Raw genomic sequence first — 23,573 nt, forward strand, 5'->3', positions numbered from 1 at the left:
GCAGGGTTCCATGTAGATTTTCTTGATGGTGGCAAGTTTTCCTTCCGATGGACTGAGTGTGTCCACTACCTTTTGCAGGCCTGCAGAGATTTGGTAAGACATTGAAAGCCTCAGAGGAATTGATGCCCCCCCATACCTTGCCCTGATATAGCCGGTCAACACACGCTCCACTATACATTTGTAGATGTTTGCTGAGGCTTTCAATGTCTTACCAAACCTCTGCAGAGCAAGTAGATGCTTTGACATGCTTTTGAAACTGCAAATTTGGACAGTGCAAAGTCAATGGCTTTCATTTGTTTAAATAGTAGCAATTGTGCTCAATGTGTATTAAAAAAAAAGTGGAATAATTGTTGGCATTAGTTTTTAAAGCCATATCTGGTGAAAAAGATTGGAAAAAGTTTTGACATTAAAATTCAACAATACAGCTCCAAATGAAGCTTCAACTTAGAGGAATTGTCAAAAGGGATAATTTTATTTTACCAACTGTTGTATTAAAGAGAAAAAATGATTGGGCAAATTAGCTTGTAAAATGGATAGGCCTTTAAAAATAAAATACAGAATTTCTCTAGCATTGTTTTTATGAGAGCCAGGGTCCTGCAGATTTTCAGCTTTTATTTCTACTTATTTGCGTTGGTTGAAGCAAGCTTCTCCCTCCAATTTTACCTTTTGTGAATTTCCTTGTGGATTTTTAATCCTTATATTTGTGGCAACTCCAAATGTTTCTGGATCAACTGGGTTCAAAAGTCCATGCGTTACATACATCAATGATCCAGTAGGGGGTGCCAGATAGCAAAAATCAAAGGTTGCAGACAGCCTGGTTCAGATCAGCTGAAGAATCAAACCAGATATTTCCTTGTATTGGTATTCTGCCACTGTCTCATGGCACAGGGTGAATTATTGGATGTGCATTTTGAAGGAGGAAAATGTAAAATAACAAGTTCAAAAATTCAATAGCAAAACATTTTAATTTTACAGGAACAGCTAAACAAAAATGAAACCATACAGAACATGGATTTTTGTTTCCTTAACAAAATCTACAAAGATAATTACAGCACCAAACTAAAAAAATGTTTGTACAGTCAAGGAAAAAACCTTACAAAAAAGTTAAATATTGCACTTGGTTTCCAGAACATTTTGGATTTTTAAAATATTTATTCCCAATTTTAAAAATCAGGAAACTAAATTGAATACTGGACTGCAGAGTCCATTGTCTCTTAAGTTGGCGATCGACCAATATTGAAGAAAGTTGTATTAAAAAATCTGTTGTAGCAATTCCCGATCAGCAAACACCTGAAGTAACAAAATCCATTCAAATATCTGCATTCATGATTCAACGCAAAAAAATTAAAATTGAGCATCAATAACCATGACCTTGTTTCATCAGTGAAATGTGTGGAATAATATTGATCGATCCCTTTATTTTTTGTAATTTTTTTTTTAATTGTATGGAAATCAGGTTTCACACCTGCTTAAGCAATTGTTGATCCCCAGTTCAGAAATAAAGAAATGGTTACCCAGATAGAAACATCAAATGCCCTATAATGCCAAATACCCACTAAACATTTTGTACATCAGGGACACTCGCAAAATACCCTGAACCTCAATGCCCTGTCTCAACAGTGGAAAAAAAGGAAATAAAGCTCAACTCAATTAACAGTCAAATCCTTCCACCAAATTATTCCATGTTGGTGCTACACCAAAATTTTGGCAATACAGAATAGCAAACTAAACGTATATATTTTTTTTTAATAAAAAAGGCCACTTGTGGAATAAGACATTCACTCCTGCAACTGATCCAAGTGGGAGGACTTCGTTTTGCAACAGAAATGCCCATTTGACCTTGGTGAACATTTAACGTCCAGTAGTAAATGAAGTCCTTCAAACAAGAACGTGAAGTTTTGTGTGTGTGGAAACAGGTTAACAGATTCTTGATACAAGGGGAGCAGGGTGACCAAGTGGAAGGAGTAACTATGGTTAAATAGTGGTGCTAGGAAAAAAGGGAATTCAAAGTCCAACCATATTTTGCAATCGTCCCTGGATTTGAAACAGTGCAATTTAATCAAAACACAAATGAATACCAACAATTTGGCAAGTGACAAATTCACCTGAGATGTGCACTTTAGGCAGTCTGAAACACAAAGATACTCTGTGTGCATTAGAAATGCAACAAATGGATAAGAAACAGAATGATCACCCAAAGATAATTAGCAGAGAATCTCTTTGCAAGATTTTGATCTGTTGCTATTCTACAATAGGTTGCAAAAGAATAAGTAGCAACAAATATTGGCTTGAAGGCATTTGATGTTTGAAAAGAAGCCACAATTAGGTTGGTGTTGCAAGGCCAGCCTGAGAAGACAATACTGAGCACGTGCAAAGCAAGTACGGTCCAGATTACATAATATCAGTGCATTCCATCAGGTTTGTACACTGCTAACTTGATCTTCAAACTGTGCAGACCCCAGGCAAAAAAAAACCTAACTTGATGTCTGCAGTTCATCACAAATGAAAATGAAAACAGCCATCAAGACTGAATGGAATATGTAGCACAACACAAGCACTGAATAATATGTGCAAATTTCAGTTCAGGTTGAGACCCCAGGAAAATGGTGTGAAAGTCATGCCAAACTGTGACCACTGTTCATTTTAGCTGCTTCGTGCAGGTGTCCCCACGAAAAAGTTACGGTTTCTTCGGCATCTACAGCAGCTTTCCTCAGCCATCAATTCTGCCTTTCATTAGTAGTCTCTGAATATCGATTGTTAGAAAACATCACTGAGCTTCCTTTTCTGCCTCGAGTCTTCTGTCCTCAACAGTGCAGTGATGCATTTTTAAAACCATGAAAGAGTGGGCCCAATAGCTGCACAAGCCCATCAACGAGTATAGCAACACGCGCTTGCTTCTCGGTTCTGGTTCGACTGATCTGGATTAGGATCAATCTGTAAAATGGAAAGAGTCAGAAGAATAAATAAGACAGACAGAATCCCACCTGACATTTAAATAGAAATACAAGCACCCATGACGAGCACTTATCGAAAGTAATGGGACTATTGCGATCACAATGGGCAACTAACCCAAAACGCACGTTCATACCTCAACGAGGTAATGCAGTGTGTGGGCATTTGTTTTCTTTAGAGAAGACTCTGCAATTTTACCGGTCTGAAGAATGTCCGGCACCTCGTCATTGGTCATTCACACACCAACAACCAAAACTCCAAATCTGTTTCTTTACACGAGTTTAGGCAGCGTACCCGGAAGTGCTGTAAGTAAAGAGGGGGGAACTTGCAATGCCACTGTGGCCACGTCCTATTCATTAGCCCGTTGTTCACGGAATACCTGCAGTCTAAATTGACAAAGGGTCTAGCAGGAAAAATTTTGGAATGGGAAAGGCACCCTGACTCCCGTTCCAAGCTTTTGACACAGCACATGTTCCAGGAAAATGGGAATACATGCAATTTCCTGGAATGCAGTGACTGCATTTTTTAAAAACTCAATTTTTAAAATTTAATGTTAATTTCATGAATAAATGGTGTTTGGGAGAAGGCAATAGGATGGCTGGCAGATACTCTGTTTAGTAGGATGCACCAGCTAGCAGTGAGAGATCTTCCTTGTCATATTCTTCCTGTAGAGATGGATCCTCACTGACAACACACAGTACCCCACCACCCCCCCCCCCCACTGAGATCGCACCAATAAAGATGATCTACCCGCCCACCTCTCTGCTGAATATGCATTTTAAAAAAGGTTCTGAAAAAGGATTGCAGTTGTATCATGGAAGGCTCTAATCTATTGGCTGTTCCTGGGGATGCCAAACAATGGAAGATCTCAACTTGCTGAAAGGCACATTTTGGTCTGCCCACAACTTCTACACATCTCATTATACTGGAAGACCAAAAAGTGCATACAGCCCACTGGCACTTTCCAGGCTACAGGTGGACCTGCCAACAGACAGCCTGAAGCTTGGTGCAGCCAATGTAAAAGTCTACTGGGGGAAGAATGGCCATCCAAGGTACTGGTGCTAATGGACAGCAAGGAGTTGGGTTCTGTGTAACAGGCCACAAAGAGTTGAAGGGCACATTGTTGAGAGGCCACAAGTTTTCTACATGTACCAATTTGATGAAACTATGAAGGTAAAGAAAGTAGGGTATTATTTTGTACGGCTTAAGTTTACATTTAAAATAAAAATTAGATGCAAAGTTCGATGGCTGGGATTGGTAGTAAAATGGGGTTAGGCTGGAGCTCAAGTCCAATAGCTACTTAAAAATTCCACGTTCCTCAAACTTGGTCATCGATAAGTTAAGACAGAAATTATAGTGATCTTGTCATTGAAAAATTTTAACAAAATAGAGAATAGCATTTTCAGAGACCAGGATGCAAAAAAAAACCCTCTCATGATAAGCACAGGATTCAAAGCAACATTTAACACACATTTATGTATTTAAATTAAAAGCAACACCATCAGACCATTTCTTATGTTCATTAAGCACATCTTGAAGAAAATGTGAATATTTTATTTTTTAATGCAGCTTATTATGTCGCAGTAATAATACATTAATTGATCAATACTTCAATAAGTAAAATAAAACAAAATCCATTAAAGAGTGAATATAATCAAGTCAGGCTACACCCAACATATTGTAGTGTCCGATTTAGGATAGGATGAAACATAAGAAATCTTTGTTGTCAGTCCGCCAGGTGAGGATCGAGAAACGGAGCTCTGATAAGGGGCAGAGCACATCTTCACAGGTTTCATTAAATTGATGCAAAGATCAAACAAATTAGTAGCCTTTTGAATTTTATAAAAAGGGCACGATTTCAAAGCTTGTAAATGTCTCAAAATAATTTTAACAAAACTCCTCTACTTTTAGCTTCAACTCCTTTAGAATAAATGACAGTTCTTGAAATAAAAAAAAAAGAAAGCCAATGTAAAGTGCCAAAGATGTCTTCACCAAATTTTATGCACAGTTGAGATTCTTTATGTGAAAGTCAGTCCCAAAGTTTCCAGCAGGAAGCAGTCTGTGTCAGGGCAGCCTTTGGGATACATTCCTATTCCACCATCAGTTTAACATGCAGGCACAGTATGTGGTCACATTGTGCAGTAGAAATGATGAAGAAACTGCTGATATTCGCTGTCATTATCCTGAGAGACTGTAGCAGATTTTTGCACATCTTAATCCGGAAATCCCAACGTTGGTCTTAGTGGTCCATCACCTTCCCACAGGTTGGGAATCTCCAATCTAACAAAACCAAGTTCACTTAAAATGATGCAAATTTGAACCTTTTATAAACTAATCTTATGATAAAATGTGAAAGACACCAACATCTTAGTCACGGGAATTATCAGTGTTAAATTCTGTGCTTAGTTATTTTCACATGAAATAGTTTACCAAGCTAAGATATATGCAATAATTTAATTATATGATTTTTTTTTTTTAAACTGCCGAGTGTGCCATGGGAGGTCAGAGACTTCAGGAAGCAGTGCAATTTTAAAACTGTGCCATACGCTGCTCAATGCACTGGACAGATTTTGTACCTGATCAGATGGAAGGTTGGATCAGGTGGAATTTATGCCAGGGGAAAGCATAATTGAAGTTTTGGAAATGCATGTTTTGATGTTGAGGTCGAGTGAGGAGTGGGTCAAGGGTTAAGGCTTTGAAATTTTGGGAAATCATAGAATAGCTGATGAAATGGTGATCTCAAGGCCAGTTTTCAACTGAGCAGGCAATTGTCCCATTCTAGCAACCTTGGGAAGCAACAGGTTGTCACAGGGTCTCTGACAAGAGTATAGAACATTACAGCATAGTACAGGCTATTCAGCCCATGATGCTGTGCTGACCTATATAGAACTACTTCACAACAATCTAATCCTTCCCTATCTTACACCCAGTACCCTCTATTTTTCTTACATCCATGTACCTATTTAAAGAGTTTTTAAAAAAAAGTCCCTGTTGTACCAGCCTCCAACTCTGGCAATGCATTCCAGGCCCCTACCACTCTACAAAACTGGTCTCTGACCTCTCCCCTAAACTTTCCCTTCTTTAACTTAAACAGATGTCCTCTGGCATTGTCACCCCTACGAAAGAGGTGCTGGCTGTCTACTCTACCTATGCCTCTCATAATCTTATACACCTCTATGAAGTCACCTCTCCTCCTTTGACACTCCAAAGAGAGAAGCCTAGCTGTCAACCTTGCTCCATGCAGCATGCTCTCCAACCCAGGTAACATCCTGGTTTGACATTTCCACAGGAGCTCTACATGGGTAATAACATTGGCAGGCTGCAGATGCGAGAATCTGAAGCCAAACACTCTGAAGAAACTCAACAGGTCAGGCAGCATCAGTGGGAGAAGGAAAATGGTTGATATTTCAAGCAGAAACTTCATCAGGATGGAGTTCCTCCAGCAGACTGTCTTTAACTCAACAGCTCATGCATATTTGACTACATATCAGAAATAAAAATTACAAAAAGCTGCCTTGCAAAAAATAAACATACATGGTAACACATTGAAATTGAGCAACATTTTGTGGGCTTCTGTGAAAAGTCTGATGAAGCAACTGCTTGTGTTATTTTTGAGATATAACTGGGGCAGATGCAGAACTGTGACTCTATCCATACTCTGTCCTCTTCCAGAAACTGCTGGAGAGCAATAAACTAAAGGCTACAATTTCCAAGAATTGTCCTAAAATGGTGTCTACAGAATAACCCACATTTCTGCTTCTTCCCTTTCTTGGTGGGAAATAGCAAGTGTTCAAACGAGCTATTAAAAGTAAAGAAGGGTCCCACGTGAACTGCAGTTGAATGTGGGTCACTTGGTCTCATGATGGGCAAATAATGTTCCATAATGCTGGTAACTTTGACATCCATGGCTGATCACAAGAGTCGGATTCAGATTACAGAGCCCAGAGCGTTGGAGACCCTAACCCAACAGACTTGGGTTAGACTGCTACGCCACCTCGAGCCTCATCCCTTTGGATACAGAGGATGGGTGTGGGGGACAGTTATTTCATTGGGGCATAGTGGTGATACAAATTGTGAAAGCTCTGCAAAAAAGAAAAAAAAAATTCTGGGATCCAAGAAAAATCAAGATCCAACAGAATGGTTTGCATTTTTCTTCATTGTTCCTAACTACAGGAAGAATATTCACCCAAATGTCATGAGCTTTTTATGAAAATTTTTTAATTTAATTGATCCTTTATGCCTGAAGATTCCAAATAACAAGAGGCTCCTCGTCTACTAATTGATGAAAACCTCTTACCTCTGAATACACAGGTGGAGGCTGGTACCTAAATTCCTGGATGTAGGCAAACAATGGTCCCTCAAACACTCTTTCCAATTCATCCCGTACTGCCGTTGCAGCCAAATTATTTCGTCGCTGTTGCTCAGACACAATTTCTGCATAGCTGGGTGGAGCTAAAATAGAATATAGCCAGTGGTCAATGGAAGTTTAGTCCAGATAATGATGATGACAATAACTTTCCATTTCACCAGTTTAGCAATTCATTCATACACAATGTACAAACATGCTGGAGCAACTCAGCAAATCATACAGCATCTAAAGGAAGTAAACAAGTTTGTACCCAGAGTCCTTCATCAGGTACATGCCATAAACCGATGACTTCCTAAGGATGCTGTGTGACCTGGCTGAATCTCTTCAGCATGTTTGTGAGTTGCACTCAACCCAAGCATCTGCAGGCATTTTGGTTTTAATTTATTCATACACAAGACTATGGAAAGTTCTTTCTGTTTGCTACTCCTTCAATTCCAACAGCCACCTAAAGCACAAATTCTTGTTACACTGTTTTACCCAGTTGGCAAAAAAAAAAGGAAAATGCTTCAATGGAGTTTGATTTTTCTGGAGCTTTTTCTCACCTTCAGGTTGTTCAGGTAGTGCAAGACTCAACCAATTCAAATTCATGCTACATTGGCTGCTGACACTGGACGTCCGGCTACCAAATGGATGCAAGGGAATGGTACCAATAACTAGTGGTAAGTTCAAAGTTAAATTCATTGCCCCAGGGATATCCACGTAGACCTGAGAGAGAAAGAAAATGGTTTTAATTGCTGATACATTCCCTTTCTCCTTTCTAACTTTCTCCCTTTACCCCCTCCTCTTCAGAAGGTGGTAGCATGCTGGAGCATGGTTTCAAAGGCAGTACCACAGCCCTGTGGTACCTCACCCAAGTGGCTACCTGTCATAGGAACACCTGGATAATGAAGGTGGTTGTGCCATTCCATTACCGGGGTCCAACTACAGTTTCCAATACATTTCCATACACCTGCACTTCCAGCATGCCCGCTGGATAGCAATCTGTAGAACAGGAAACTCAATCAGTTTCATTAAGCAAGAGCTATCCCCCGAATTCTGGAAACAGAGACCAAAGGTAGCCCCATCACCAATGTCCGGCAGAAATCACTCAACTTGGTAGAGCTGAAATCAAAATGTGTGAGCTTCCCCATTTACACAGCTCAAACGTACTGTAGTATGAATCAGCCAAATGAGTTTGGCAGAAGCAACTGCAATTTACCCCAGAATATTCGGCTACTGAAAAGACAAAGTTAAATGCCAAGACTTATATTCAGAATATAGTAGGAAATCATTCATTAAAACTTGGGCCTCATTTCAAAAAGAAAATTCAGTATTTGAAAACCGTATTTATAGACCTTCTGCTCATCTTAGAGTATGGTGTGCACATTTCAAACAAGAAGCATCCTCAATTTTTCTTTCCCTGCTGCCATCCCCCGTGGGCTGACTATTGTCCAATATTGCATTGGGGCTAACAACAATACCTCACATAAAGTAACCATACTTTGTTAAGCACTAAAGAGTCGCAAGTTGTTTAACACAAGGAGCATCATTAATCCTGTTCTCAACCAGGATTTCCAATATCTATCACAAGACTTGAAGTTTGCGATGAGAAAACCCAAGAAACCCAACTGATTACTTTTTCCCCTTCCTCGTCAGACAAATGAATGGGAGAACCAAATTATTCTGTTGGCTAAAGTGATCTAATCTTTTCAGAGTCTGTGGTGTTTTGGCATTGTTTTTAAACTTTCTAGTCTTGTTTAATTTTTGTGTGATATCTTTGAAATAAAAGTACAATTTAAATTTACATTCATACATCACCCACAAGGAGCTGAAAATGCATTAGTTTAAGAATGCCTATTCCAGAATGGGGGAAAAAAAAACACAACTGACTGGAGTTTTGCTATATGTCTATTTTCTAATTCGGAACAAATATCCTCATTACTCAAACGTTTCAGAGTTCTACTGAAAGGAAATTTTGATTTTACCATACAGCAAAAGATGTTGTGTTTTTTTTTTCTCCCCAATACAATTGCTATTAAATTCCCTGCAAAAAACCAGTTATCCTTAAACTCACACAGTTTTGGAGGATATTAAAGGTTAAATTCTTAAACATCATGGTAGCAATCCCTTGGCATTGTTAAACTAACCTACCAAGAAAAAAAGTGCAGCAGAGTTTGAAACTGGCAAGTGACTGGAGAAAGGACAGATCTTCCAAAATATAAAATGACACTATTCCCAAGACAGTGAGTTACCAATCTCAACCGGGCCAGCACAGGAGGGATGAATGGAAGCTAACTGTCTCCCCATAAGAATAATAAAAAAAAATGTTTCAACAGTTTTAAAAACAGGGCAAGTCACCCCGCGCACCTCCTGGCAGCCGGTTACAGAGCGGCATTGGCCTGGGAGCAGGTCACCTTCGCGCCCTCTTGGCCGGGATGTAATGCAGGTTGATCTAAAGAAGGGAGAAAATATTTTTTTTTAAATGGGAAAGAGATATAGACAAACATTAAAAAGACAATGAATTTTTTTTGTGTGTCTACAAACACCTGCATTCACAAACGTTACCTGGGGAAAAGGGAATTTTGCATTCTTCAAGCTTACAGCAGGGAACCTATAAAAAGGGTTAGGAAAAAATATCATGAAAATCTCCCATACAGTTTCTTGGGCTTTCCTTGACAGCCAATTTCACACCTTAGTCATATTGTTAGGAGGGAAACTGGCTGCTAAAGGATTCCCATCTATCCAAGATGTTTCTACAACCAAGTTTACTTAACCAAAGACTGAACTGAGCTAGACTGGGGAAATGGGGAAGAGAAGAAAATAAAAAGGTGAGTAAAAACTGAAGCAAGAAAATGATAATGCAGCATACCACCTTCTATAAAGGACCAATGTTATCAATGAAATGTTTTTCAACCATGTACTCATTTTGCAATGACAGCACACAAATGAAAGAAAACACCTACTGTGAGTGAGTATTCCACATGAATTATACTGCAGTCTACAATCGATGGTGACACTGGCGGAATTTTCAGTAGTTTTCCATTCCAACTTTCTGTTTTACCAGATGACAGTGATTCTCCTCGCAAGTTGGCTACAAGGTGCTTAACTTCCTTCATTTTCCCTTTGGCATAGAAAGTCTGTGTTTGGTAAATGGCTGCCTTTGGCACGACCATACGGGAAGAACAATTTTCAATTTCAGCAAATATGTGAATTGATTCACCTGCACAAGACAGAGCATCACAAATTATATTGTGCATTATGTCTTGGAATGTGCTCAATAAAGACAATTTAAAGAACATGAATAGCAATAGTTTGCTAAATTGATAGAAATTGTACTTTAACAGATTATAATTGTAATATTAATAGCACTGGCATGAATTATGGAAGGCTGGATCTGTTTTATTATTTTCAGAGCAAAATTGAAATGGAATGATTCAAGCAAACTTCCACTAAACTTTTTACAAAAACCCAAAGATTTGGAAAGAAATCTGATCAACTAAAATTGTTGGCTATTGTTATCAAGAAATACCCTTGTGGATGGTCTCTCTTTTTTCTCCTGAGAGAGTGGTGTCTCACTGCCACCAGCCACCTTCTGGTATTTGAAATGGACAAGAGCCAGTTTGGTTAGAAAATAACAGTTTGAGGGCTATTTGATCAATTTGATTACACAACAGTAATCACCCTTAAACTTCTCCTCAAAAGAACTAAATACACCTGCGATTTTCTGCAAGGGCAAGGCAAGGACAGATAGATTTGACCAAAATTGGGAATAAAAAGCCATTTTTTCCCTCCCCACCACACCCACCCATATGTCTTTGCCCATATACAATGAATCCAAATTAAACCCCACTCCAGCTACCTGGTCAATTAATTGATCAAAGATTAATGATCAAAATTAGTTTTTACTGTTCCAGATTTTTACCTGGTGTGTAGCCCTTGCGTTCGATTTTGGCACTTAAGGATATTGGGCCTGAGGAACAGAACCAGCAACAAAGAGTTTTCTCTTTTGTGCCTGCCTGTGGTGACTGCAAAAAGAACAGAAAGCACAGTAAATACCCCTGCTCCCTTCAGAGAAGACAGTCTCTCAGGATGATAATATGGTGCTACATAGTCAGCTATTTTGCTTTTAATCTATGCTATGCACTTCCAGGTGTAAGATATTAATGATTTCTACAGAGCATTCCACAAGTGGTGCAAAATGCCTGTTCTGTAACTTCCAGATTGTATCTTCTGGACAAGTTCAAATTAGTACTACTGAAGTATCACAGGTTAAAAAAAAATTTTTTTTGTTAGTTCCCAGCCAGAAATTGTGAGCATTGTTCACAAAAGTGATCTCCACTTCGTGATTATTTGTAAAACATTAAGAACTCTTCAAAGTCAAAAACCTTCAAGAATTATCAGGATTTTGAGAACTAAAGTTTTAGTGTTAAATACTAGTATATACCATGCATGCTAGTTTGGTAAAATGGAACATGAATTTCTGCTTTGATTCTTCAGCTTGTAGTACAAGAATTGGATTACACCTACATCAGTTAGTGTCGATATTATACTGAACTATAATGATTTCTGATAAGGCACACATCCACTGTCCAGCCTAATCTGGTGATAGCAGCAAACATCAACAAATGTGAAAGTGAAGCTACAAAATTACATTATTTTTTAACTTGTTGTTTCAGTTTATCCACTCTCGATAGTGTTTCATCTATCCACCTCCAATGAAGCATCATTTTAGGAAATGAAAATTCCAATTTAGTGTTGAAATGCAAATACAAATTGATAGAGTGGGGTTAGAGGGGCTTACAGATTAACTGTCTTGTTTAAACTTTGTTTTGCTTTGTAATTGTGCCTCTTCACAGAAGTTTTATTACTGTAGTTGACAATCTACTATGGGTACTTATTAAATGGTCACATTCAATTTGTGAAACTACGCACGACTCAATTATCATTTCTCTTATTGTTTGTAGGATATCAAATTTTCCACACTTTGATCACAATTTTAATTGCAACAGGAACCTTTTTGCAAAGATAGAATGCCACTGTTTTACAATATTTCTAATGATTGTTGTCTGGCATTCCAGCCTGTAGAAATTACTTATTTTGTTGAAACTAACTGGCTTTAATTACTCAGGACCCTACTTTTCATTCTTTAAAATAAGTTGAAAATGGACCTGTATGGAAAAAAAATGTACATAATTTTAAAGGAGCAAGTTTGCAAAACATTCAATCACTCACCAGCAACAATGGAGTGTTAATGTCAATGTGTTCAAAAACTGTAAATTCTTTCTTTGCTTTCATTACCAACATCCATGGCCTATGCAGTTCAGCTTTCACCCAATAGCGCACACTGCCATATTTGCCTTCAAAGGAGGTAGCTAATGGTCTGATAGGAAAAAGAGACCCAGTCAATGCAACACTAACAAGGTATTAATTTGCAAGAGTCAACAGCATTAGGAATCAACCAATACATCAAAGACTTTCAAATCCCATGGATATTAATTACCCTGTTCAAGTTATCGCAATTGCATAATCACAGATCTGTTCATCAAACAACTGATATAGCAGGGTGGAAGAGAGGAACATGCATGACAGGAAAGTGATTGCTTTATTTCTCTGGACTTGCATGCTTTTGATAATGCAAATGCATGCAAGTTATTTTGACTTATTTGAGGAGACAAAACCTGGAAATAAACATTTAATAAGGAAGATGGATGAAAATTCTTTCCCCAGCGAGTGCAGAAAAATGGGAAATTCGCCACTGCAAGGTGGGAAGACGGATCAACAAATGTAGAATGGAGCAGAAAGTTATGCTGAAGAGAATTAGTTGAAGACGTTCAAACACTAGCATGGGTTGATAGCTTGGTTCTGTGCTGTACAGCTTCAGTTATTTCAGTGAATATCAAGCAGTGTGATCATCAGAAAACAAAATGGTGTCCCAAACACTAACATGGGTCGATAGCTTGGTTCTGTGCTGTACAGCTTCAGTTATTTCAGTGAATATCAAGTGGTGTGATCATTAGAAAACAAAATGGTGTCCCAAACACTAGCATGGGTCGATAGCTTGGTTCTGTGCTGTACAGCTTCAGTCATTTCAGTGAATATCAAGTGGTGTGATCATTAGGAAACAAAATGGTGTCCCAAACGATGAGTTCAAATGATTTGAACAAGTTTCATCAGAATTTCAAACAAGTCAAAACATTTTCTATGGTGAATGTGGAAAAATGTCCCATGGGAAGCAGATTAATAGCAAATCTACAATTATTTGGCAACAATTATATTTCAAGCAGCAAGGAAAATTAAAAGTCCAAATCTTACATTTGTGGAAGCTCAAAGCTGAATGGGTATTCGTGTCTGCCTGAAGATATTGTGGTGAGGTCCTCTTCAGAATCAACATCTTCTATAAAAAAAATGCCAAACTTAAAATGAACAAATGATACACGCTATGAATTTTAAAAATAAAATCAATTCTACAACTAGATGAACAAGAAAAAAAAAATCTCTTTTGAAAAATATTTCTTGCTATTTAACACAAGAATAATTTCTGCAATTAATCCACTGAATACAGTTGTTTTTTTTCTCCCCCTTATTATTCATGGGATGTAGACATTGCTTTAAAGTGTAATGGAAACATACAGAACGCAAGAGGTCTTTCAACCCAACTTGTTCATGCCACTTAAGATGGCATATTAGGCTAATCCCATTTGCCTACATTTGATTCATACCCTTTGTAGCCCAATCCAATCATCCGTCCAAATGTCATTTGAATGTTATAACTACCTGCTTCAAGAGCCTCCTCAAGCAGCTCATTCCAGATACAGACTCCCCTCTCAGTAGGGAGGGAGAAACTTCTTAAATATTTTTCCCAAGGTTCAAATTTTAAACCAATGCTCTTTAGCTCTGGAATTACACATCATGAGAAAAAGACTTGAACATTCACTTTATCCATGCCCCTCATAATTTTTATAAACATCTAGGTCACACCTGTCTCTTGCACTCGAGGATAAAGGCCCAGCCTATCCAACCCCTCTTCTCAATTCCTATCCCAGCAACATTCTGGTGAATCTCTTATACATCCCTTCCAATTAACATCCTTCCTATAGCTGGAACTAAACACAATTCTCCAGGTGAGGCTTCTTCAATGCCTTGTACAGCAGTATCACAGGGTCCAAAATGAAGACAAAAGTGGACAAATTACACTGATCTGCCATCCATTTTAATGAATCTAATGTCACACAGACATACAGCATGGTAACAGGCCCTTACAGCCCATGCCACTCAAATAACCTAAAACCCATTTCGAAGGTGAGAGGAAACTAACGTGCCTGGAGGAAACCCATGCAAACATGGAGACAATGTACAAACTCCTTACAGATCATGCTAGATTTGAACCCAGGTTGCTAGCACTGTACTAGTTTTGTGTTAATCGTGCCACCAATGGGGTTTCCCTTTTTTTTTTGGTTTGCCACAATCTGATAAATGAGGCCAGCTTGGATTCTAAATTTATTTAAGGTCTTGAATTTAAAGTCCTTAGCTGTAATCAATTCAAATACAGTACCTGTACACGTTTCTGGATCAATGGCTGATAGCCCAGTAATAATGCACAATGCACAATTGAACTGATACAAAGGGTAATGTGAACAAGACCTGCTCTGTTTTATTCATGCTTTAATAAACTATGTAAACAAGTGCATCCATACATCTTACTAGCACATTATGGCTCCATAGTTATCTGTGGAAAATCTGCCATTGTTGTCCATTCTTGGTTGCCCCAAGAGTCACCTACATCCTGAACTACAGGTACAGGGAAAAGCTTCATTCAACCAGTGACTTTGATAGTCAAGACTTCTCCAAATAATGTATGGCCAGTTAGTGATACAGCAGTGATAGTGAGAACATAAATAGGTGCAGGAATAGGCCATTCACCCCTTTTTCATGATTTAATATGATTATGGCTGATTTCCACCTACCTACCTGCCTTTCTCCCCCCTCCCATATCCCTTACTATGCAGAAATCTATCCAATCTGATCTTAAATATATTTATTGAGGTCAGCTTCAATGGCAGCAATTCAGCACCTTCAGAGAAATTCAGCTCCTCCTCAACCCTGTCCTAAATTTATTACCCTGAATCTTAAGGTTATGCCCCATAGTCCGGTCTCCCCCACCAATGGCAGCAACTTGCCTACCTCAATCTGGTCTACACTTTTCATAATTTTAATGTTTCCAGAAGGTCCTTCCCATTCTGAGAAATGGTGGTCTACATCTTTCCTCAAACTGAACGTATTTTAACTTTACTTTCTCCTGGCAGTGCTGAAGCAATAAAATTTGGAGCTCTGACCAAATTCCAATCAAATAGCCTTCAAATCAGTTTGAAAATGACCATGTGAGGTTACTACCCCCCCCCCCCGCCCCCCCCCCATCTATGTTTGTTATACAAGCTTTGATAGTCTAGAACTAGGTTGAAGCTGGAAACTTCCTCCTGGCTCCAGATGGGGAATGTGCAGCAAAAGAGAGAAACATTAAAGTCTGGAAATGCTGTGATTGTGGTTAAAACACACCAAAATGCTGGAGGAACTCAGCAAGTCTCTCAGCGGCCATAGGATTTGACAAAGATATATTGCCAGCATTTCAGGCCCAAGCCCTTCTTCAAGGAAGAAGCAGCAGGGGATGCAGATGGGGAGTAGTGAGAGAGACTCTCACAGAACCCCCTTCGAAGAGAGGAGAACCTCTTCAGGGTAGGCATCCCTTGAGATTTTGCAGTGGATCAACTGAACTGAGTGAAACATGAAAGCCTGCAGATGCTGTGATCATAGTTTAAAAAAAACATCTAAATGCTGGAGGATCTCAGCTGGTCTCACAGCGTCCAAGGGAGACAAAGATATATTGTCGACATTTTGCGAAAGAGCCCTTCAAGGGATAAGCAGAACGAGGTAAGAGCAGGAAACCTCAGGTGGCCAGGGCAGGAATCCAGACCAACAAAAATATCATCTTTGTCAGACACAGGAAGGTCCAGTATCCAGACTGCCCCCAGCCCAGCTCACCCCCCCCCCCCCTCAAGGGGGTAAAGTGTCCAAGCAGCTCCATCCAGGCATCTTGCCAGAAGGGTCTAGCCATAGCCCCCCTACCCTACCAGGAGGGCTCCAGTGACCGGGCACCCTGCTGGGAAGGTCCTGGTCAGTCTCCAACCCACCAGGGGGTTCCAGTGTCCAGGCACCCTGCCAGGATGTTCCTGGCCATCACCCACCCCCCCACCCTACCAGGAGGGTCCTGGACCCCAGTGACTAGGCACCCTGCCGGGGTCCTGGCCAACCCACCCCTAAACTGTCAGGAGAGTCCTGGCCAGACCCCCCCCCCCCCAGCCAGGAGGTGGATCATGCCCAGTGTCCCCCCCCCAGCCAGGAGGTGGATCATGCCCAGTGTGTCCCCCCCCCCCAACGATGAGCAATGCCAACGTTAAACCACCTGCCCCTCGACCCCGCAATGGCCACGTTCACCTGCCTCATTAAATTCGGCGGGGGCCGAGGGAAAGCGAGCAGGCTGGGTGTTGACCCGACGGGGCCCCGCACCCTCTGTCCCCGACCCCCCTCCCCGGTGTGGAAGAATGTAGAACAGGTCCAGATTAGTTAACCCCCCCCCCCAGTTGCAGCCAATTTGCAGGGAGACGCCAGCTCAACGCCATGGGTGGGGGGTTGGGGGGGGAAGAAGAGCTGCGGCAGCGCGCTCTGGTAAACATGCGGCGAGCTGTCAATCAGGCGGGGCCGGCGGCCGGCGGGCACAGCCGGCCTGAACCGGTGCGAACAGCCCGGCACCGCCGCAACCGCTCACCCCCGCACAGCGTGGCCGAGCGTGCTGACGTCGGCGCGACGTGATCGCTGGCTTGAGCAGCCCTGCAAATTGCCACGGCACGGAGCTGCTCCAAGTGCATGCAGCAATTTTAAATCCAGTCTCTCCAACCTACTCTCATGTTCATCTCTCTCCCTCCACCCCCAGTTAAAAAAATCTAATATCTTGCCAACTCTTCCTTTGCAAGAAATCGAGTTCAGCTGCTCATATTTGATGGAAAATATAGTCAGCAATAGAATGCATGCAACAAAATGGTTTATTTTGGTTTACATTCTTGTATTTCCAAATCAGTATTTTGCTGCTGCCTCTTGCATTCTGAGGATTTTCTTTTGCAATGTGACTTGGGGAAGGGTAAAGGGGGGGGGGGGGTGATTGAGGATGAAAGATGATAGGCAGCTCCACGAGCCAAAGAAAAGTTAACAGCGCCTTAGCAACAGTCTAACAAACCGCACAGCCAATCGGCGCGCACCCTGGGGAAGGCAACTGTAACGAAGCTGAGCTGGGCGACAGAAACTTACTAAGCTACATTAAAGACGAAAGTTGAAATCCAAATTAAAAAAAAGGGATTTTTAAAAAGAATTTTGCAAGCAATCGAAGTCGTTAACTACCTGTGGGATATGCAAGAGTCTAATAATTACTCTTAAAGATTGGAACGAAAATCAGCAGTTATTTAATTACTTATCAAATTAAATGCAGCGAGTTTGAACCCATAGACAAACAAAATTATGTAATTCCTAAAAAATAATTGTAAAACTAGATTCCAATTTCACAGGAAAATTGAACCGTATAGTACAGCATTAAAACTGCATCAGCGTGAGCAATCTTTCAAAAAAAAAACCCTCATATTAAAAATAAATAGGCTTTTTCATCGCCGGTGTCGAGCAAAAAACCAAGGTGTAAAGCAGCTGTTGCAAATTGTTTTTCTAGCAAAAAAAGCATTAAGTCATCTTCACCATCTGACAGTGTGGACCAATGAGCGAAACGAAGACTTGTAGCAACCACGCCTCTCTCTCTCTCTTCCCCCCCCCCCCCCCCCCCCCCCCCCCCCCCCCCCCCCCCCCCCCCCCCCCCATACTTGTCCCAAACAGGATTGAACCGCTTTGAACAAAGGGTGGAAACTTAGGAAAACAACTAACCATTTTAAAAAAAACCACAAAATAATGCAATAATCTATGCTAAATTTGCAATTATTCAAAAGTCAACGTGCTGTGTCGACGTTATTGCTGTAGGATAAGCTCATTATTTAAAACCCACAATAAAACTCAGCTGCTGACCACCTCATCGAAGTGCTAGGCAAATGATAATAGATGTGTGCCATTAGAAATTACAGATTCATACAAAATCATGGCGACGTGTGAAATAACGAGTCACTTCATTAGCTGTCTTTTTTCTTAAAAAAGTACCGGCTCCGAGAAACAGGCAAATTGATTTAAAGTCATGGATTCAAAGTGGAAGCCATTGCATGCAGGCAGGACACTGGGGTCACTACAAATTGCTGCAGTTCCAAGAAATTATTATTATTATAATAACAGTTCTATTGTGTCCTCTCGAGGACACGGGGGTGGGGTGAAAGAGTCCATTCAATGCCTGGTTTAAGTTTGCAATTCCACACATGTGGATTTTTGGATTGTATCATGGATTACATAATAAATGGGGGCTAATGGAAAGAAAGGGGACCGAAACTTGGACGAATTGGTGGAAGAGAACTGCCACCCAGACTCAGATGCTGACAGACGTTTCGGGGGCCTTACTAGCCCACCATTATTTTTTTCTCCCCCCTCTGGCAAACAAATTGGCAGTGAAAAGTGATCCGCAGCATGCCGAACTTTTGCATCCCTAATGCCTTTGCGGATGTACAATAACGTGCAAATTTCACCCCCCCCCCCTCTTCTCTTTTAAAATGACCCACATGGCCCAACATCCTCACATTAGGGCAAGATGCACAAAAGGCTTCCCCCCCCACGCAAACTTGGGAGGTCGGATTTTAAACCTCGAGGCTTTAAAATAAAGATGGACTTGAACCTTACCTCTCTCGTGTCCTATTAATAGGTCTTTGTGGTTGAAATACTCCACTTCTTCAGTGTAGTTCTGAGTGTAGGCAGTATTAGAACCCGCATTTCGAGATTCAGTCCAGCGCACTTTCGCCTGTCCTCTCCCGTGGATGGCAAGGGATCTCACCCTGATTTCACCAGTAACTTCGATAGTCACCCGTCCAGTGACTGAATCTCCGCTGGCATAGACGGGGATGTTGTTCTCGTTAGGACAGTCATAGCTTATTGTAAAACTCTTCACCTTTCCCAGCACCATGGTTATATATCTAGATAGATATATACGGTATGTGTGAGAGTATTAAAAAAATGTACAAAAATGGAGATCTGGGAGAGAGAGAGAGGGGGGAAGGACCTTCACCACTGATCAATGCCTTTAGCCGCAGAAGCTGCAGGCGCGACCAGTGGGCTGTTAAAAAGGAGCATCTGGATCCGGACAGTCGGAGATGCTGCTCCCCAGCTTTTGGTCTGTACAAAAGACGGGGGTATCATACCTACCACCTCACTTAAAACGCTTTTTTGTGAAAAACAACCCGAGTGCGCCTGTGCATGATTCACTCCGCTTCCGCCTTGAGAGCGCAGGGCTGGTGCCAGCTGATCAACAGCTGATTGCGGTCATTCCCTCCTCCCACCTCCCCCCCCCCCCCCCCAAAGCTCTATTCATCCCAGCAAAGCCGGGCTAATCAAACGTGTTCTATTTGCACCACTTTGAATATATATATTGCATGATCCTTCGCTGCCCCCACCACCTCCTGTAAATTTGCACGCAACAAAAGGCCATCGGGTGCACATGGCGTCGTCCCGCGGCTTGAAACCGTGTCACCTTCATCGCGCACAGTCCGGCCCCGCGGGGCGCCCCGACATGGGGAACGGGACGTGGACGATCCATTCGGCACCCTAAAAATTAGCACGCCGGTGCCTGAAGGACATTGCAAGATAGGCAGAAAACTGCAGAGAGCAAGGATTTCTCTTCACTGCTGGACCTTCTGACACCTTGTGGTCGTTTCGGCTTATGGTCAAGCACAAACTTGGCTGTAAAGTTGCCTTTGCATTGTTGCCACACTTTAATGCTTATTTTATGTCCTCCATTCATTCCGTCCTTACTTCGGAATCAATCTGCTCTTTTTTCAAATGCTTTGCAGTTCAGTTTTTACGGATTTCAGAACGCGCACTTTCAATGAGCATAAATGCAGTTCATTGACTAAACATTACAAACATGGAACATTGGAAGGTGAAATCTACCCACGCAGTTGTTTGACACATGAACAGGTGTAGGCCATCCAGCTCCCTGAACCAGTTTCACCATACAGCTGGATTGGCAATATATATTTATTGTCATAAACGTCGTGAAATTCATTGTTTTGTGGCAGCATTACATTGCAGACATTGCAATAAACTGCATTTTAAAAAAAATAAATGTTTATAATGATTTATCGGATTTAAGATCAGCGTCAATGGCTAGGATTAAGAACGATTGAGAATGAGGTTTGAAGGTAACATTTTCGGATGAAGATTGGTCTCTACTCTCAGCTTGATCATTTTGTGCAAGACACTGTTACAATTTAAGGTAGGACATGGAACACACATGTCCAAAATTAAATGATCTCGTTTTTATGCAGATATTGATTTACTATGTGAGAAGTGCAACCTTTTTGAAGCTTCACTGATCCATATTTTTTTTTGTGAGTGCCCAAATTTAGAGAGATTTTGGAAAAGACATTTTCCAAACTTTATCAATGATTAATTTAGAACCTTATCCAGTAATTGCTTTGTTTGGTTTTTCACCTGAGCCAGATATACCTCTGTCTGCAACTCAGGAGAAAGTTTTAGCCTTTATCAAGCTGATGGCCAGACTCGCAATTTTATTGAAATGGAAAAATGACTCTTCGCCTACCCATAAACAGTGGTTACATGATGTAATATCCTATTTAAGCTTGGAAAAAAATTGATGCAACCTTAAAGATAGAAAGTCTCAATTTGTAACGATGTGAGGTCTATTCACAGAATATTATTGTGATTGGAAGAATTAAGAAATTTGAATGTTCCAAAGATTTTCTGTCTGATGTCTGGAGGTCACCATCAGATCAACAATTACACTTTTCTTTTATAAAAGTTACATTGATTAGAGGAGGAGGGTAGATTAGATTTAGTTTTTAGGTTTGTATTTTTTTCTTTTTATAATGTTTTATTTAGATTAATTGGGTAAATATAGATTAATTCAATTACTTGTTTCTCACATGGATCAGGAACTGTCTAATGTAGTACCATCCATTGCTTTTTACTTGTATGTGTATGAGATGACTTGTGTGTTTTCCTTAATATTTTGTATGTTAAATACAAAGAAAGAAAAATATATAAATTAATGTTAAAAAAAAGAGAAAGTGAGATAGAAACCTAATGGCAAAGGGGAAGAAGCTGTCCTTGTGCAGGTGGGTGTTTGTCTTCCGGCTCCTGTACCTCCTTCCCGATGATGTTTCTTTTAAGTATAATAAGGAAACTTAGGTTCTTTTATATCAGTGGTTTACAAATTCCCCCCCTGAACTCACATTCCACCTTAAGCAATCCCTATACCATAAGTCCTCCGTGATTAATAAGGGATTGGTTAAGGTGGTATGTGAGTGGGAAGGGAAGGTTGAGAACCACTGCTCTGGATCAAATTGTTAGTGAAATATTTTCCTTGAGAAAAATTGTCATTGACCCATTTCCTTTGGAGTTATGAAACAGTGCTCATAACAAGTCAATTAGGTATGATTAAAACAGTGGTTTTTAAACATTTTCTTTCCACTCACATACCATGTTATGCAATTGCTTACTAATCACAGAGCACTTATGGCATAGGGATTGCTTAAGGTAGAATGTTAATTTTAGGGAGCTAGTTTGAAAACCATTAACAATATTTTATTAACAACTCACGACCTCGTGATGCAGCCATTTCTGTATCTAACCCAAGCTGCAGCATTCATCTCTGACTCACTCTAGTTGTCAGGAGTATCACTAGCACTCTATCACCACATCCCCTTTCCTTAAGACATTCGATCTAGCAACATCACATGCTAATAAAGTGTTCATTTCAATTTAAAGTTAAATACCAACATAAACACAAATATTAGCAGCACAAATATTTTAAGTGTGCAGTTCTTTTTATTTTAGAGATGCAGTCCATCAGGTGGTCTGATAACGCAAGTGGATCTTTTCAACACAGGTGCACGTGCAGTGGCAAATCAACCATTAGGCTGAGTAGGCTTAAGCCCAGGGATCCAGAAGGGATGTGGGCCCGAGAGTAAAAAAAGTTTAATTGAGAGTACACGTGAATATTTTGGATAATATTCCAATACTTTTGCATATTTTTTCATATGTAGAATATTACAAATATTACAAATTCTATTTTGTTTTCTAAATTAGGCTCTAAACATATAAACATTTAGAAATATTGCTTTTAGGACTTCGTATTGCAGCCACGAGATTGTGTTTATATTGACAACATTATTATGTCACAAGTTGGCGTTAACATGCACGTATACTGGTTAAAGACGGGGAGTGAAGCTTGTTGGAACATAAATGACAGTACTGTGAAATCTGTAAGATATGATGGGAAACAGAAACATTACCTTAATAAGTCCATGTTTTACTGCCCCCTTACAAATAACAAAAAAAAAGCAGGAGAAGTTGGCTGTACTATTCTCCAGGCATAGGTAAAGCATTCTGTTTTTACTGTAAACTGCTCTCAAGTGAAGACTGTGCTTGATTACTCGACAATACCAGTCAGAATGTGATTACATGAAAGCACTTCTGGAAAGGGTTCTTGCTTGTACATGTAGAACATTGTACATAGTACAATGATATAAGATATTTAATGGAAATTAAAGTCACTTTATTCTATTCAACGAAGGGAGGTGTGGGGGGGTGCAGGTCAGGGAGAGCCTTACTAAAGCTCATCTTAGGAGTCAAAGTGGTAGTTAATCCACAACTGTGCATGTGTCAACTCTGCTGGTCCATTACTGTCTAGCACTTGTGGTGTTTCCTCTGTTGCAGTGCAGGCTGGATCTTCTGCATTATTCTGTTCCTGCAACATCACTTGCATTTTCAGCAGGCTTTTTCGATTCCTCCTCAGTATTTAAAAATCCTCTATTCTGACAGTGTAGAATCTTGCATTTACTTCCTCCAGAAGAGTGGCCTTCTTGTCCCAGGTGTTGGAATCTCCGAGTCTCACTGTGTCATGCTGTGCCAGTGGCCCTAAGCTTCTTGCTGACTTATCATAGCTTCCTTTTTTTTTGTCTCCATTGTAGGCACTTTTGTTTCCATTTGACACTTTCGACATCTCTATTCTTGCTTGGATCTGCATCATAGGGAAGTGTGGTGTGTAAACTATGTCTCATTAGGAGCTCAG

At 40.4% G+C, this 23,573-nt stretch overlaps 1 protein-coding gene across 4 annotated transcripts; it reads right to left on the reverse strand.

Annotated features, from left to right (window-relative positions):
* Positions 1-946: 946 nt before the first annotated feature.
* LOC138739225 (arrestin domain-containing protein 3-like) lies at positions 947-19,733 on the reverse strand. 4 transcript variants are annotated; one of them, XM_069890852.1, is made up of 8 exons: positions 19,166-19,733; positions 13,613-13,694; positions 12,533-12,680; positions 11,223-11,325; positions 10,264-10,520; positions 7,864-8,026; positions 7,250-7,404; positions 947-2,934 (listed from the first exon to the last, which is right to left on the reverse strand). In XM_069890852.1, exons 1-8 carry the CDS (start codon positions 19,443-19,445, stop codon positions 2,869-2,871), a joined length of 1,254 nt encoding a protein of 417 aa, XP_069746953.1. In that variant the 5' UTR covers positions 19,446-19,733; the 3' UTR covers positions 947-2,868. The 4 variants fall into 4 exon arrangements, with proteins under 4 accessions (XP_069746953.1, XP_069746970.1, XP_069746980.1 ...); XM_069890869.1 differs by lacking the exon at positions 19,166-19,733 and adding an exon at positions 16,794-17,090; XM_069890859.1 differs by lacking the exon at positions 947-2,934 and adding an exon at positions 4,492-5,232 and having other exon boundaries at positions 19,166-19,730.
* Between the last annotated feature and the right edge of the window lie 3,840 nt (positions 19,734-23,573).

The sequence above is a fragment of the Narcine bancroftii genome, chromosome 1 (assembly GCF_036971445.1).
Source record: "Narcine bancroftii isolate sNarBan1 chromosome 1, sNarBan1.hap1, whole genome shotgun sequence".
Taxonomy (NCBI): Eukaryota; Metazoa; Chordata; class Chondrichthyes; order Torpediniformes; family Narcinidae; genus Narcine; species Narcine bancroftii.

What these genes read in the sequence shown, in the direction of transcription:
- LOC138739225 (XM_069890852.1), bottom strand. Translation starts at nt 19,445, where the DNA reads ATGGTGCTGGGAAAGGTGAAGAGTTTTACAATAAGCTATGACTGTCCT. An exon ending in ACGCAAGGGCTACACACCAG is followed by an intron (nt 10,521 to 11,222) that starts GTAAAAATCTGG and finishes TGTCTTGTGCAG; the next exon opens with GTGAATCAATTCACATATTT. An exon ending in ATGTGGAATACTCACTCACA is followed by an intron (nt 8,027 to 10,263) that starts GTAGGTGTTTTC and finishes TTTCTCTCTCAG; the next exon opens with GTCTACGTGGATATCCCTGG.